The sequence below is a fragment of the Manihot esculenta genome, chromosome 18 (assembly GCF_001659605.2).
Source record: "Manihot esculenta cultivar AM560-2 chromosome 18, M.esculenta_v8, whole genome shotgun sequence".
NCBI lineage: Eukaryota > Viridiplantae > Streptophyta > Magnoliopsida > Malpighiales > Euphorbiaceae > Manihot > Manihot esculenta.
The window spans coordinates 27,822,719-27,836,798 of NC_035178.2; the positions used below are offsets into that span (position 1 = coordinate 27,822,719).

The window sequence follows — 14,080 nt, forward strand, 5'->3', positions numbered from 1 at the left end:
TGAATATAAGTTTTTAAACCCTGGAGACCTTCGGAGACCGTTTTACCTCATCTCCACGTTGGGGTTGCCATCACCTCTAGATCTCCAAGAGGTAAGCCTAGATCTTTGCTTTTCCTAAGTTTTAATCAAGTTTTAAGAAAGGGTTAAGGGCTTATAAAGCATGAAATAGATAGATCTAAAGTTTTAGGGTTTGAGTTGGGTTATTAATAAATGTTTGCTCTTATGAGTTTTTACTGTTGTTTATTGGGGTTTAGGCTAGTTTTTATGCCCCTTATGCTTGATGAGTGAGTATGCATGTTTTGAGGAGTTGGGTGTGAGGATTTGAGAGTTTTGGTGGCTGAGTGCATAGGGCAGAATCGGATTCTGCCTTGCTGGAGAACCCAAGTTCGGCTGCCGAAGCAAGGTTCGGTTGCTGAACCTGCTGGTGAAGGTAGCCTTTTAGCCGCCTAACCTGCCCCCGAAAGCATGGACTTTCGGATCTGTGAAGGGGTTTCGGCCGTCAAATCCGCCCCCGAAAGTCCCTGACTTTCGGATCTGTGAGAGACCTTCTGCCGCCGAACCTGCCACCGAAAGTCCTCTGCCCAAACTTCTTTTGCTTGTTTTGTATGCATGCTTTGGTATGTTTTAGGGGTTTTTGGGGGAGTTATTTAGAGTCATGTAAAAGTTATGTTTGGTCCCTCATTTGAGTCCATCTATGTAGGATCGGACCTGGAAGACTGTAGAGGCCTTCAGTGAGTTAGTTGCGTCAGTGTTAGACGAGCGTCAGCCAGAGGTGAGTAGAACTGAATTAAACTATTATTTTAAAGTAATCAAACTTTTAAGCATGTTCATGCATCACGAATGCCATGTTTATGTATTAGGATGTTCACATTAGAATTCACGAATATGATGCATTGCATAATTTACTGTTGACGTGGATGGATATTGGATGACCCACTAGCCCTCGAGTATGATATGATATGATACGATACGAAAGTCTAGGTGAGGCCCATTCTACGCCCTGGCAATATGTCAGGGAAAGTCCAGGTGAGGCCCATTCTACGCCCCTGGCATTTTGGATATGTTATGTTATGTTTAAGCGAAAGTCCTGAGGAGCTCCGTCGAGGGCCCGTCGAGGGCCGGGCACATTGGAATATGTAGAGGATTACTGGTGACAAGTCCATCTTGATGTGAATTGTTTGTGTTGTGACGCATTTCATATGAGCATATGTTTATTAAACTGTTTTTATGTTCTACTCACTAGGCTCTTGTAGATTATCCCTTTCCCCTAACCTTAGGTTTGCAGGAGCAAAGATAGCATCGGAAAGTCGGCATAGTAGCTGGTATAGTTTTTGTAATAGTATAGTGTGGACATGTAAATTTTAATGGAATAGAATTGTGCCTTGCCCTAGTGTTTGTCTTGTAATCCTGTTTACATGCTCTTTATGTAAAAGTTTTAAGCATGTGTTATGTTGAACTAAGCTTGGGGTATGTGATGTTTACCATACTGGAGCATTTGATGAGGGCTCTAGTATGGGTTTTATGTTTTCAATTTATGATACATGCACAGGTCAAGCCTTGGTTCATGAAATGTTTAAGCTTTGTGATAATGTATGATCATGTATGGGATTTTATCAGGTACCTAGGATGTATAGTAGGCTTGCTATGGATTTCGGCGACCTTAAGTCAATCTGAATCCTAGCGCCGATAGCGGTCTGATTTCCGGATCGTTACAAGGCTCTTCACCCTGGGTCTCTGTCCGAGCATTTTGCTCTTGAATATCTTTCAGGATTTTTGTCCTGGACCTTAGCTCGAGCATTTTACTCTTCATCATCTTCCGGGCTCTTGACACTAATTCTTTTTCCTAGAATTCAAATTCGTAGGTTTACTAGGGATTCTGAAATTCAGGCTCATAGCCTTACTGGCGATTTCAGAATTCAGATTCATTGCTTTATTGGCAATTTCGAAATTAAGGCTCATGCCCTTATTGGCGATTTTGAGATTCTGGCTCATAGTCTTACTGGCAATTCCGAAATCGAGATTGTGGCCTTATTAGCAATTTCAATATTGAGACTCATGGCTTTACTTGCGATTTTGAGATTGAGGCTCGTGGCCTTACTGGTGTCCTTCCATATCAACCTAAACTTCTCTCAAACCTATGATACACATCCACAAATTCACCGCATTCAAATCCTTTGAAAACTCAAAGCATATCAAATATAGATAAATATTTTGGCCTTAACATGGTTACCCCAACATAATTGGGATGTGAGTTATTTGCAAACATCCTCCATATTACCTATCCATAAAGATCTCCATCTAAATATGAAGTGAGGTAAACATTAAAGAATAATGCAATACTCTAATCTCAAGAGCAACGGACCACTGATATTGAATAAATTATGCAAATAAAGCTCCCATTTCAAAAATAAATAGTTATAGCAAAATACACTTAAACATAAACACTCAAACTTCAACCATTGTCAATGAAAAAACCTAGCTATTGATCTCAACCAATCTAAATCTACACAAATTTCAAAAACTGCCTAAACAACATAAGCAAAGTCTCAAAAAAGAAAAAAAAAAAAAAAAAACAAAGCCACTCACATTTTCGTTTAAAGAGAAGTTAGTAGCTCTAATGTTCAATCAACCTTAAAACCACTAATAATGGAGTTAATTAAAAGCACCCAATAATACCTTAGAATAACTCTTCAAAAAAACTTGAAAATCCTAACAAATGCACGAGTTTATATCGATATTGAATTGAAAGGTGAAAACCTTAGTCAATTCGTAGTTATTTCTCAAGGAGCTATGAAAAAAGTTGTTACCTAGTGAAATAAATCCAAATTGCTTTTTCTCATGCAGCCAGTTAATCAGTTACGTGTCGTGTAGTACACATTCCGAGAGTTGTTAAAATGGTGTTTTAAATGTTATGAATTTAATTAGTTTAGATGTTGGTTAAGAAACAAATATTTTTTTTTTTAAGTAGGAGATGGAAAAAAAATGATATAGTTTAGCTTATTTGACGTTTAGAAAAAATTAAATTTAATAAAATTTAACGAAGTAAAAATAAAAACTTATAAAATTTATCTTAAATTAAAATTTAATATTTTTAAGTCAGTAATTTTAATTTTTATACTTTTTGTTAAATTTTTATTATAAATTTGTAAACAAAATTTACTTTTTAATTTATAATATTTAAATCATAATATATTAGATTTTGGTAGTTACAATTTAAAAATTTAATGTACTTAAAAATTATCAGTCCTGAAATAATAGGATACAAAAGTGTATTAAAGTAATCTCAGGGTTTCTTTTGAAATTAACAGAAAACACAGAGAAAGCAAGGGGTAAAACTGGAATTCAGTAACAAATTTAATATGGATTAGCATTCCTTAGATAAACCCAATATAGTAATTACACAAAGCAATCTTCATCTCCCTCCCCAAGTGGAACAACAGGAACTCCCCCAGTTGAGTTGCTGACTTGCAGCTACAGTTTTCTGTTAACGGTTACTAACTCAGAATCTTACAAAAATCTATGAGTCAATCTAAACGTTACATGTAATAAATTCCTTTGGCATTAAATATTTCACGCCATTCCATCAAAATCTGATCTTATCCATCTCTGACCATATTCCACCAGAAAAAAGGTCAAAAGCACTGATATGCAAGCACCCCTCTTCAATTGTTTTGATTTCCTCACGGAGGAGATCATATTTATAATCCTTGACCATCTTAACAACGACCCATTTGCCCAAAAATCTTTCTCTTTAACCTGTAAGGCTTTCTACTCCATCGAATCTCGCCACCGCAGAACACTTAAGCCACTTCGAGCCGAGCTCTTGCCGAGAATTCTTCATCGCTTCCCCTGTATTGACCGTCTCGATCTGTACCATTGTCCTTCCATTGAGGATAGTACGTTGAACGTGATTTCACAGGCATGTAAAGCTACTTTGCTTTCTATAAACCTGTCAAAATCGAGGTCTTTCTCAAATGTTGGGTTATCAAGCTTGGTTTTGAGCTGTTCCAATTTGGTTGAGATTGACTTGTCTAATGGAGTAAAGTTGAATGACTTGGCTGCAGCCGCAATTGCGGAGGCTAAGAATTTGGAGAAGTTGTGGTTGGCGAGGTGTAAGTTGATCACAGATATGGGAATTGGGTGTATTGCAGTTGGGTGTAGAAAGTTGAGATTGATTTGCTTGAAGTGGTGTCTAAAGATTGGTGATCTTGGAGTGGAGTTAATTGCTTTGAAATGCAAGGAGATTAGGAATTTGGATCTCTCGTACCTACCGGTAATTTTCATTTTGTGCTATGCCCATTTTGGTTTCTATGCTTTGTTGTTTTCCAGGAAACATGAAGGAAAGGGGAAAAGCAAATAAAATTGTGAGGTGAAAAAACTTTTTGATCCTGTTGAGATCGCATGTATTGATTTATGTTATTGTTGTGGTTTTCGTTGTTGTGATTGGTCCTTTTGAAATGTGATGTTACCGTTATGCTTTTTTTCGAGATTTAGATGCTTAAATTAAGAATACAAATTTGGGCTTTCAATGATGTGACTTCTGCTGTTTCTTTCCTCTCCATTATTGTACTATTGCGAATATCAGTGGACAATGGTGGGGTTTGTTGGAATTTGATGGTCCAAGTTTGGATGTGGCGAGAGCGCTGAATTTGAATGGAATTTAATTGAGTTTAATGTGATAGCTTTCTCAAAAATACTTTTAACAATTTGGATTGAACTCCCTTTACTTTGTTTTATTAGCTCTTCCTTTCTCCTTCTTTTTACAATGTGAAATTCTCATTTCTCCAACGGGTTTACTTTCTCTTAAAAGACCCCAGTTAATGACTAAATTTTATTGCCCAATATGCGACTTCTTTGTGGGTAGAGATCTTGAATTCAAAGTCTCTCATTTGCCAAATTTTGATGGATTTATTTGGTTGTTAAGGGAGGGGTGTTCGGACAGGGGAATGGGTACCACTGATTGTGTAGTCCAAGTTTCCTTTTGGCCACCACGGTGGGTTTTGCATTGTTATTCATTTGTTCTTGGGTTCTATTTGGTGATTATTAATTCATTTTGGATTATGTATATATATATAGGAAAAAAAAACTCCTTTTACAGGTTAGTGAAGGTTGGCTAAACTTGTTCGAAACGTTGCACGAGTTATAAGACTTACTGTTAACTGTGATTTTCTGTTCCACTTATTTTTCCTTCCATGGATGCTAAAATGGATGGTTTTTCATTTGATAAGCAGATCACAGAGAAATGTCTTTCATCTATCATGCAACTAGATCATCTTGAAGATTTGGTTCTTGAGGGATGCCTTGGTATTGATGATGATGGTCTTTCAACACTCCAACAGACTTTCAAGTCACTCAAGGTATAGCTAATTTCCTTTTCTCTATCAACTTATTGCTTGTAATATATTAAACATTTTGTGGTGTTTTCCTCTTTTTCCACCTAGATTTTACAATCCCCCACTGCATACAACAGATTTGAAACTTCATATAACCTGCCAAGAATCTGAATTTTACTTTTCTTTCTTCTGTTTAATGCTCAAATAATGATTTCTCTGACTTTGCAAATTTGCAGACACTTAATATGTCAAACTGTCAGAACGTTACTCATGTGGGTTTTTTGTCTTTGACAAATGGTGCAAAAAACCTCCAAGAACTTTCTTTAGCTTTTGGCTTTGCTGTGAGTCTGATATTCCTATCATAACTATTTCCTTGGGAATTTTTGTTAAATCATACCTTTGAGGTCCTTTATTAATACTTAATGATACAGGTTACCAGAGATCTGGCAAAATGCCTGCATACATTTTCAGGGTTGCAATCAATAAAATTAGATGGCTGTTTGGTTACTTGTTCTGGCCTTGAAGCCATTGGAAATTGTCATCACTCGTTCAAGGAGCTGAGCTTGAGTAAGTGCTCGGGAGTGACCGATGAGAGTCTGTCCTTTCTCGTGAAATCTCACAAGGATTTGAGAAAGCTGGACATTACATGCTGTCGCAAGATAACATATGATTCTATAAACAACATAACTAGTTCATGCACTTCCCTAACTTCACTCAGAATGGAGTCTTGTAGCCTGGTTTCACGCAAAGCATTTGTCTTGTTTGGACAACGGTGCCAACTTTTGGAGGAATTAGATGTAACAGATAATGAAATCGATGATGAAGGTTTCCCCTTTGACCTAATGTGTCCTGTGTACTAATTATGCTTTTCTATTTTATTTTTATGCTACTACTTTATGCAGGTCTAGAATCGATATCAAGATGTACTAAACTTTTCAGTTTAAAGCTGGGGATTTGCTTGAACATAACTGATGACGGACTTAGATATATTGGAAGCAGTTGCTCAAAGCTTAAAGATCTCGATTTGTATAGGTTCGTTAGAAGTCAATATTATTCATTTTCATTGAGAACTTGGGAAGCAATGAATGGGTGTTAATCTCAATTGGAGAACATACCATATGATGCAAATTTTCTTGATACTCACAGGACTGTTTATTTCAATCAAGCTTATATATCAGCTAGAGATTAGTGATTTGCCAGTTGAATTTACCCAGTTCTTGGAGGTTCAGCATTTGTTGTATAAGCTATGAGTATATTTTCTTTCTTTTTTCTCTTTGTAGGTCTACAGGGATAACTGATGTGGGAATCACAGCAGTTGCTGTTGGTTGTCCTGCACTGGAGATAATTAACTTGGCTTATAATGATAAAGCTACAGATGCTTCATTGAGATCTTTGTCTACATGTTTGAATTTAAGAGCACTTGAGATCCGAGGATGTCGTCGTGTATCATCAGAAGGTCTGTCTGCCATTGCCACTGGCTGTAGGAAGCTTATGGTGCTTGACTTAAAGAAGTGCTTCAACATCAATGATAATGCAATGCTTCCCCTTGCTCAATTCTCCAAGAACCTGAAACAGGTAATTTAGTTTTCTGGTCTGTTGGAAAGGAATACTGAAATGTGATCTCATGCTGATGGTAGGGCATTGATTTTGGCTACTACAGATAAACTTATCATATTGTTCTGTTACCGATGTTGGGCTTTTGGCACTCACCGGCTTCAACTGCCTACAGAACATGACTATCTTACACTTGAGAGGTTTAACTCCAAATGGCCTAGCAGCTGCTCTATTGGCCTGTGGAGGGCTGACTAAGGTGAAGCTTCAGGCTTCCTTTAAGCCATTACTTCCTAAACACCTTCTTAATTTCATGGAAGCTCGCGGATGTTTGTTTCAATGGAGAGATAAGGCATTCCAGGTACCTTTTCTTTTATCTTTGGTAGTGATGCTGCTGCTGACAACCGTACTTTGTTATATGGAGAACTAGATATTGTTAGATAAGGCATTGCACTCTGTACCCCTAAGTTTGAACTTTTAAGGGGGCGAGTTTTCTGTGTCTTTTCGGGAATGGCGAGCGCCAAAAAACAAGTGGCCCTTTTGGTTTGACGAATGAAGAATTTCATTGTCTAAACCAAGAATTTAACGTCATCTTATTTACGTTGTCTTTCCCTCCGAATGTGGGCATACCAAGCTGCCCTAAGCACAGTTTAAAAGCAGTGGTCTTCATCTATAGCTGCTTTGGCAAGGATCTCTTTTCCCATTTACTTAGAATGATTGCTTGGCCATAGGCTTGGGATCTTCATTACGAGCAGGTCTTAGGTTTGAATCTCGATCGGTTAGAAGAAGTTGCGAGAAGGAGAGGGTTATCGGCAATTATGTAGCTCGTTTATTATTCCAATGGATGAAAAGAAAGTTAACATTATTTTTACTTCCCTTTTTGGCAATCCTATCATTTGTAGTCAATACGGTGATAATACTGTAATGGTGTATATGAACTTTACCCCTAATATTAGAATTTTGGTTTTGTTGGCAGGTGGAAATGGATCCTAAGGGATGGTAGCTGCAGCTTAGGAGTCCTGAAACTTTGTAATTAGGGGAGAGGATCGGAGAATGTGCTTTTCTTTTTCAGTGAATGGATGTTGACATGTATTGAATCTGTTTTCGCGTGACAATTTTGGAAGAGGAATTGATGTTCAAGGAGACAGGTGGATTTAACTCAAATATATTTTGATTTTTACTTTAAAATAATAAAATTTGAAAGCCTTTAAATTTATTGGAATTCAAAGAGGCTAGCTATTATAATGGAACAAGTCTTTTAATTTTTTTCATTTTTGAAATAATATAATACTTTATACATAAACAAATATTACGTCATTATAAGTTAAAGAGCCGAACAATTTAAGTAGTAGAACTGGTGAAAAAATATGTAACATTGACCAAGTATTTGCTTGTTTACTTATTCAATAAAAAAAAAAAAAAAAAAAGAACTGTGATAATAGAGTTTTACACTCAGCAATGATGGAACCAGTAGCAGAGTATCTAGTAGACAGAGTTTATTGCATTTGACACCACCTGGCAATTAATTTCCACAGTAACATTACAAATTTAAGATTAGCCATCTCAGAGCTTCACGCAAGGCTAGTGCCTTCACAGTAATTGGAGAATAAATCCCCACAATAACTCTAGAATATCCCAAGACCAATAGACCATCAATCCCCCTGAACCATTAAATCATATGAGCAGGGACAAGATGCCACATTCAATAATGCATCAATATTGCATTTTAATATACCAAGATGTGGATGGGACTAATAACAAAGACCTGTAGCTTGAGCACTGTTAGCAGTAGAGGAGCTTTGACTTCGGTCTAGAAGCCAACTATTAATGCAAATACATAATTGACAAATGATGGACACGCTGGGGAGGAGGACACCCTTCCAAAGCAATTGATTACGTGCATTCCAAATGTGCCAAAGAATAATACATATCCCAGAAGCAATGCCCATTGGCTTATTAACTTTGCAACAAAAATAAAACTCCCAAAAATTTCGAAGAGATAGTTGATCAATTGGTAGATCCACCAATGACCAACAAGATGCTACAAAAGGACATGTTATCAGGATATGGAGCAAACCTTCTTGACAGAATAAACACCGAACATCAAGTGAAATTCCCCTATGTTAAAAGACGTTTTCGAGTGGGAAGCACATTATCCACATTACACCACAAGAAATATTTTAAACTTAGGATAGAACATTAAAACTCCATAAACTCTGCCAATTTTCAGTTAAATTGAAGACCAAATTCGAAACTTTCTGTCACACCCCTTAACATATTAAGGTGTAGACAGAATAAGAGTTATCACAAACTATATTTTTTTAAATATTTCAAAACTAAACCTTTTTCTTTATATGTAATTATCAAATTATTAGATAGTTCATGTAAATTTCATAAAATAAATAAAATGTAAGATTTTAAACTAAAATTTTGATAGAGTTTCTTCTGTTTTATCAGTATTTCAACCTGTAGTATATATGAAAAACACATTTCTAATTATACTCTCAACTATCATTTAATGTCATACTATTTGTAACGACCCGAAAATCGGACCGCTACCGGCGCTAGGATCCAGATCGACTTAAGGTCCCCGAAACCCGTAGCAAGTCTGCTATAATCTCTGTATACCTGTAAAATCCCATCCATGATCATATATTTACTGTACAAAACATTAAACTTTGCTCTGAACCACGGCTCAACCTGTGCATGCACTATCTCTGTACTACAGAACCCCTTACTAGAGCTTGCTCTAGACGGGTTAAACTCATACTCTGGTAAGCCTGGTTTTCATACTCATAAAAACATTTACATACAATAAACAGATCATGTATACAAAAAGGATTTACAACACATCTAGGTCAAGCACAATACTAAACTCTAAACAATACCATAACATCTCTTTACAAATATTTCATGTCCACAATATGCTATTACAACACTCTTTACTCTTTCTGTACTCTTCTGACTCCCCCCTGTACTCTGATCTTGCAAAACTGGGATTAAGGGAGAGGGGTGAGCTATACTAGCCCAGTGAGTAGAACCATAAAACATTGTATTAAACATATTCTCATGGAATGCATCATATCACAGACAATTCACATCATCTCTTTGGTTCCTCTGGTCCGTTCCTACACAAATGGACGCAAATGAGGGACCAACCTAACTCAAGGACAGCTGTATAAACCTCCCCAAAAACCCCCCTAAAACATCCTAAAACCATCAAGGAAAACATGCAAATGAAGGCTGGACAGGGCACTTTCGGCGGCAGTTTCTGCGGCCGAAAGCCCTCTCCAGAGCCGAAACTCAGCTACTTTCGGCGGCACCTTCGGCGGCCGAAAGTCCCTCCAGAGACGAAACTCATGCATGTTCGGCGGCACTTTCAGCGGCCGAACCTCCCTCCAGAGCCGAAAGTCCAAACTTTCGGGGGCAAGCTTAGGCAGCCGAAACCACCTCCTTAGCATGTTCGGCGGCCGAACCCTCTTTCGGCGGCCGAAACTGGGTTCCTCAGTAAGGCAGAACCCTGCTCAACTTCATACAATCTTCCTCCAAACATCTCAACCATGCAAACCTCAACTCTACAACACACATAAACTCAAACATAAGCACAAAGGGGTCCAAAACTACCTCAAAACCCCAACAAACATCACAACTACACACATAAGCATGTTTTGACCACAACTCAACCAAAACCTCAACTTACCCTAATCATGCATCTCTACCCATAAACCTCCATAAAACCGTTAAAAAACATCAAAGAAACTACGGATCTCCACTTACCTCTTGAAGATCTCGAGGATATGTGATCCTAACGTGGAGATGTAGAGAAACTCATTCTCAAACTCTCCAAACTTCAAAATCTTGGTTTTTAGCTCAAAACCTTCAAAACAACATACAAACTCATCAAAACGTTGAAAGATTTGTAAAAAGCATGAAGAGCACCCAAGGAAGATTATGGTCTCACCTCTGTCTGTGAAAATGGAAGAAAACTTATCCATTTCACCGACCTAGGGCCTTTTATAGGTGGCTGGCCAGACCCCCTTCGGCGGCCAAACGTGAATCCGAAAGCCATGCATGTTCGGCGGCCGAACTTCACCTTCGGCGGTCGAACCTGGCTTTCCTTCCTTGGTGCTTTTCTTTCCAAAACTCAATTAAAACATGCTAAAACAATTGAGAAAACATATCTATTACCCTTCTAGAGTATTCCAACATTCGAGATTTCGCCGGTCGGCAGGAATTCCGATGCCGGACTCTAGCCAGGTATTACACTATTCTTTAATTTAGCACACATTTTATAACAACATCTTTTCTTATTTTTTCATGAATATCATCACATGCAAACGTTTAGCTTTTTTTTCTTTATCCATACATGATTACATTATTTTAACTTGTATAACCTTCATAACCCATTCTATTTAATATGTCCATACTAAGATATAACTGTACAATAACTTAGAGACTTAAAATAACTAGCTATAATAATGGTCTTGATGTCCGATATTGATCTCTAACGACCTTTACAGTGATTACTTTATCTATAACCCGCGTGAGGTAAAAACCAGCTAATGCTCAGTGGGTGATTGCAAATAAATAATGGAATAGAGCAAGCATATTCACATATATAGATAATTAAGTAAACAATTACAAGCATGTAAAGTGTAGTTAATATGATACAAAGTATACTTGTCAAACTTCTTGAAATAAGATATGAGTGCAATATGTATCCTTGTGCACGCTAAGAATTAATTTCAGATTCAATAAAACATCTTCTTTTGCCTCTATTGTACATTTTATATTTATAACAGATCACCATAGTTTCGTTCATGCAATAGATGCAAACACGTTGACATTCACTGATAATTTCACAAAAAAAAAAAAATTAAGCATCAATCTTAATTAGGTTCTCAGCCCTTATAAACACATAGTAGGGTCGACTAAGTAGATAAGAAGTCATAACGGTGGGCACATGGTGCCAAACGGTAGGCTTAAAGGTCAAAACTGTGGTAGCAGGGCTTCGTGGCTATGCTTATGAGATACCTGATATATAACCTCAAATATAGATCATGTATCGGTAGTAGTACTACGAACTCTATATGTTTATGTGGCATGCCATGCCCTTAAGCTAACCTCGATGCCTATTAAGTTTACTAGGGTCAAGTATCATTAATTCAATGTATCAATTGTTCAATGTAAATACATATTATTTGAAACTATTTGAAATCATTTTCAAAATACATATATCATATGCTAAGGTTAACAAGATGAAAAACTCATGGCAAATAGTGTAAAACTTTATTGACTTAGCACTCCAATAGTGCGTCAAGTCAATTCACTTCTTGCATTTCATACCACCAATAAGTAAAGAATGACAAGTTTTACTCAAATCATCATGCATAAATAAGTTTTATTATCAAGAAAGCAGGTGCAAAAATAAGTACGACAAGCAAGCACATGCGTAATTCTTACCGATTAAGCAACATGTCGATTTTTATGGATTCCAATTCAAGAGAGTTGCATTCTGCCATACTTTTCATTAACTTTTCAATCATTTTAAAGTTATAATTTGACTTAAGTTTCTTCACAACAAATGTATATTTATGTCTTACCTTTCTAACAAGGTATAATTCATGTAAATCTGATCATCCTAACTTAAGTTATGAATTTTTCTTATAAGCTACTCAATAAGGTCTTAATCAGTCTAGTATTGGTACTTATTTATAGTATCACAAAACATATCAAATGCATGCATTTTCATACAAATTCAAGTTTAAGTATCTTCTATAAAGTTTTAGGTATACTTCTTAAGATTCATTTGGCAGTTGTCTTGACTAATTTCATTGAGTACAGAATTAGTTATGGTATAATTAATACAGTCTATTTCAGATGCTCTATCACTATGACTAGTTTAGGTTCACTTCTAATTTACATAATCTTACCTATAGATTCAAAATTTAGTCAATTTATAAAAGTTTTAGCTCTTTGTCTCATATTTTATTTGGTATTTTTTAGGCCTAATTTCAATAATTACACAATGAGTTATGAAGCTGCTAACACATGCTGCCCTGTTAAAACCTATACTGCTAGGTTTGCACTTTTAACTCCCATGTTAAATATCTTTCCTTTAAACCTTTCAAAAACCATTCTAACATTTATATTACATATTTATACAATCAAAGAAACATTTTCAGTAAGCAAAATAAATCCTTAATTTCACATATTCATGAGAAAATCAAAGGAAAACAGAAAATCATGCAGATCAAAGAAGAACGGAGCTGGATGACCCCATACCTGGAATACCTGGAATACCTGGAAATAAGGAAGTTACTCAAGGATAAAGTAGAAGTTCAAAAAATCAAAGCTAAAGCTTTCAATTATCAAGCAGTGAGGGAAACCTTATACCAAAGGGGGAAATCCAGCCCATGGCTAAGATGTGTAGGCCCGGAAGAGGCAGCCATGGTAGTTTGAGAGACACATCAGAGGGTTTGTGGAGTTCATGAAGGGGCAACTACATTGGCAAATAAAACCTTTCGGCAGAGGTACTACTGGCCCATAGCCAAAAAAGAAGCAGAGGAGTTTATTAGAAGATGTGACATTTGTCCAAGGTTTACCAATGCTGTCAACGGCCCAGTCACACCACAATCAAGCATATCTAGCCCATGGCCATTCTTGCAGTGGGAGATAGACATCCTGGGCCCATTCCCTAAGATTGTAGGGTAGAAGAGATTCGTGATAGTGGTAGTAGTGTACTTCTCCAAGTGGCTTGAGGCAGAAGCTGTGCCTACTATCACAGCCTATAAGTAATAGACTTCATCTAGGGAAATATTATATGCCGATTCAGGATACCCAAGACGCTCATATTGGACAATGGATAGTAGTTCGACTACAAATCTTCAAAGACTTTATGAGGAACATGGGTATATGACACAAGTTCTCCTCAGTGGCTCACCCGCAGAGAAATGGCCAAACTGAAGTTACGAATCAGGCTATCCTCCAAGGGTTAAAGAAGCGGTTGGATAATACTAAGAAGAACTGAGCTGCCGAGCTACATAGCATCTTATGGGCATTCCGGACTATGCCTTGAACGCCAATAGGGGAGACACTATTCGCATTAGCATTTGCAACAGAAGCTGTAGTCCCCATAGAGCTACAGATTCCTACTCACTGAGTCCAATTTAGTGATGAAAGCACCCGTGGGGAGA

The 14,080-nt window shown here is 37.0% G+C and overlaps 1 protein-coding gene across 2 annotated transcripts; it reads left to right on the forward strand.

Moving 5' to 3' along the window:
• The first annotated feature begins 3,405 nt into the window (after positions 1-3,405).
• Positions 3,406-8,112, forward strand: LOC110606029 (F-box/LRR-repeat protein 3). Of its 2 annotated transcripts, none has more exons than XM_021744745.2 (8): positions 3,406-4,273; positions 5,232-5,357; positions 5,570-5,674; positions 5,765-6,158; positions 6,236-6,365; positions 6,614-6,908; positions 6,994-7,245; positions 7,861-8,112. In XM_021744745.2, exons 1-8 carry the CDS (start codon positions 3,647-3,649, stop codon positions 7,885-7,887), a joined length of 1,956 nt encoding a protein of 651 aa, XP_021600437.1. In that variant the 5' UTR covers positions 3,406-3,646; the 3' UTR covers positions 7,888-8,112. The 2 variants fall into 2 exon arrangements, with proteins under 2 accessions (XP_021600437.1, XP_021600438.1); XM_021744746.2 differs by having other exon boundaries at positions 6,994-7,143.
• Positions 8,113-14,080: the final 5,968 nt, after the last annotated feature.

Bases quoted from the DNA above. Each gene is read 5' to 3' on its own strand.
- LOC110606029 (XM_021744745.2), top strand. From the start codon at position 3,647: ATGCAAGCACCCCTCTTCAATTGTTTTGATTTCCTCACGGAGGAGATC. The intron at 6,159-6,235 runs GTTTCCCCTTTG...TACTTTATGCAG, and splicing joins TAATGAAATCGATGATGAAG to GTCTAGAATCGATATCAAGA. The intron at 6,366-6,613 runs GTTCGTTAGAAG...TTCTCTTTGTAG, and splicing joins AAAGATCTCGATTTGTATAG to GTCTACAGGGATAACTGATG.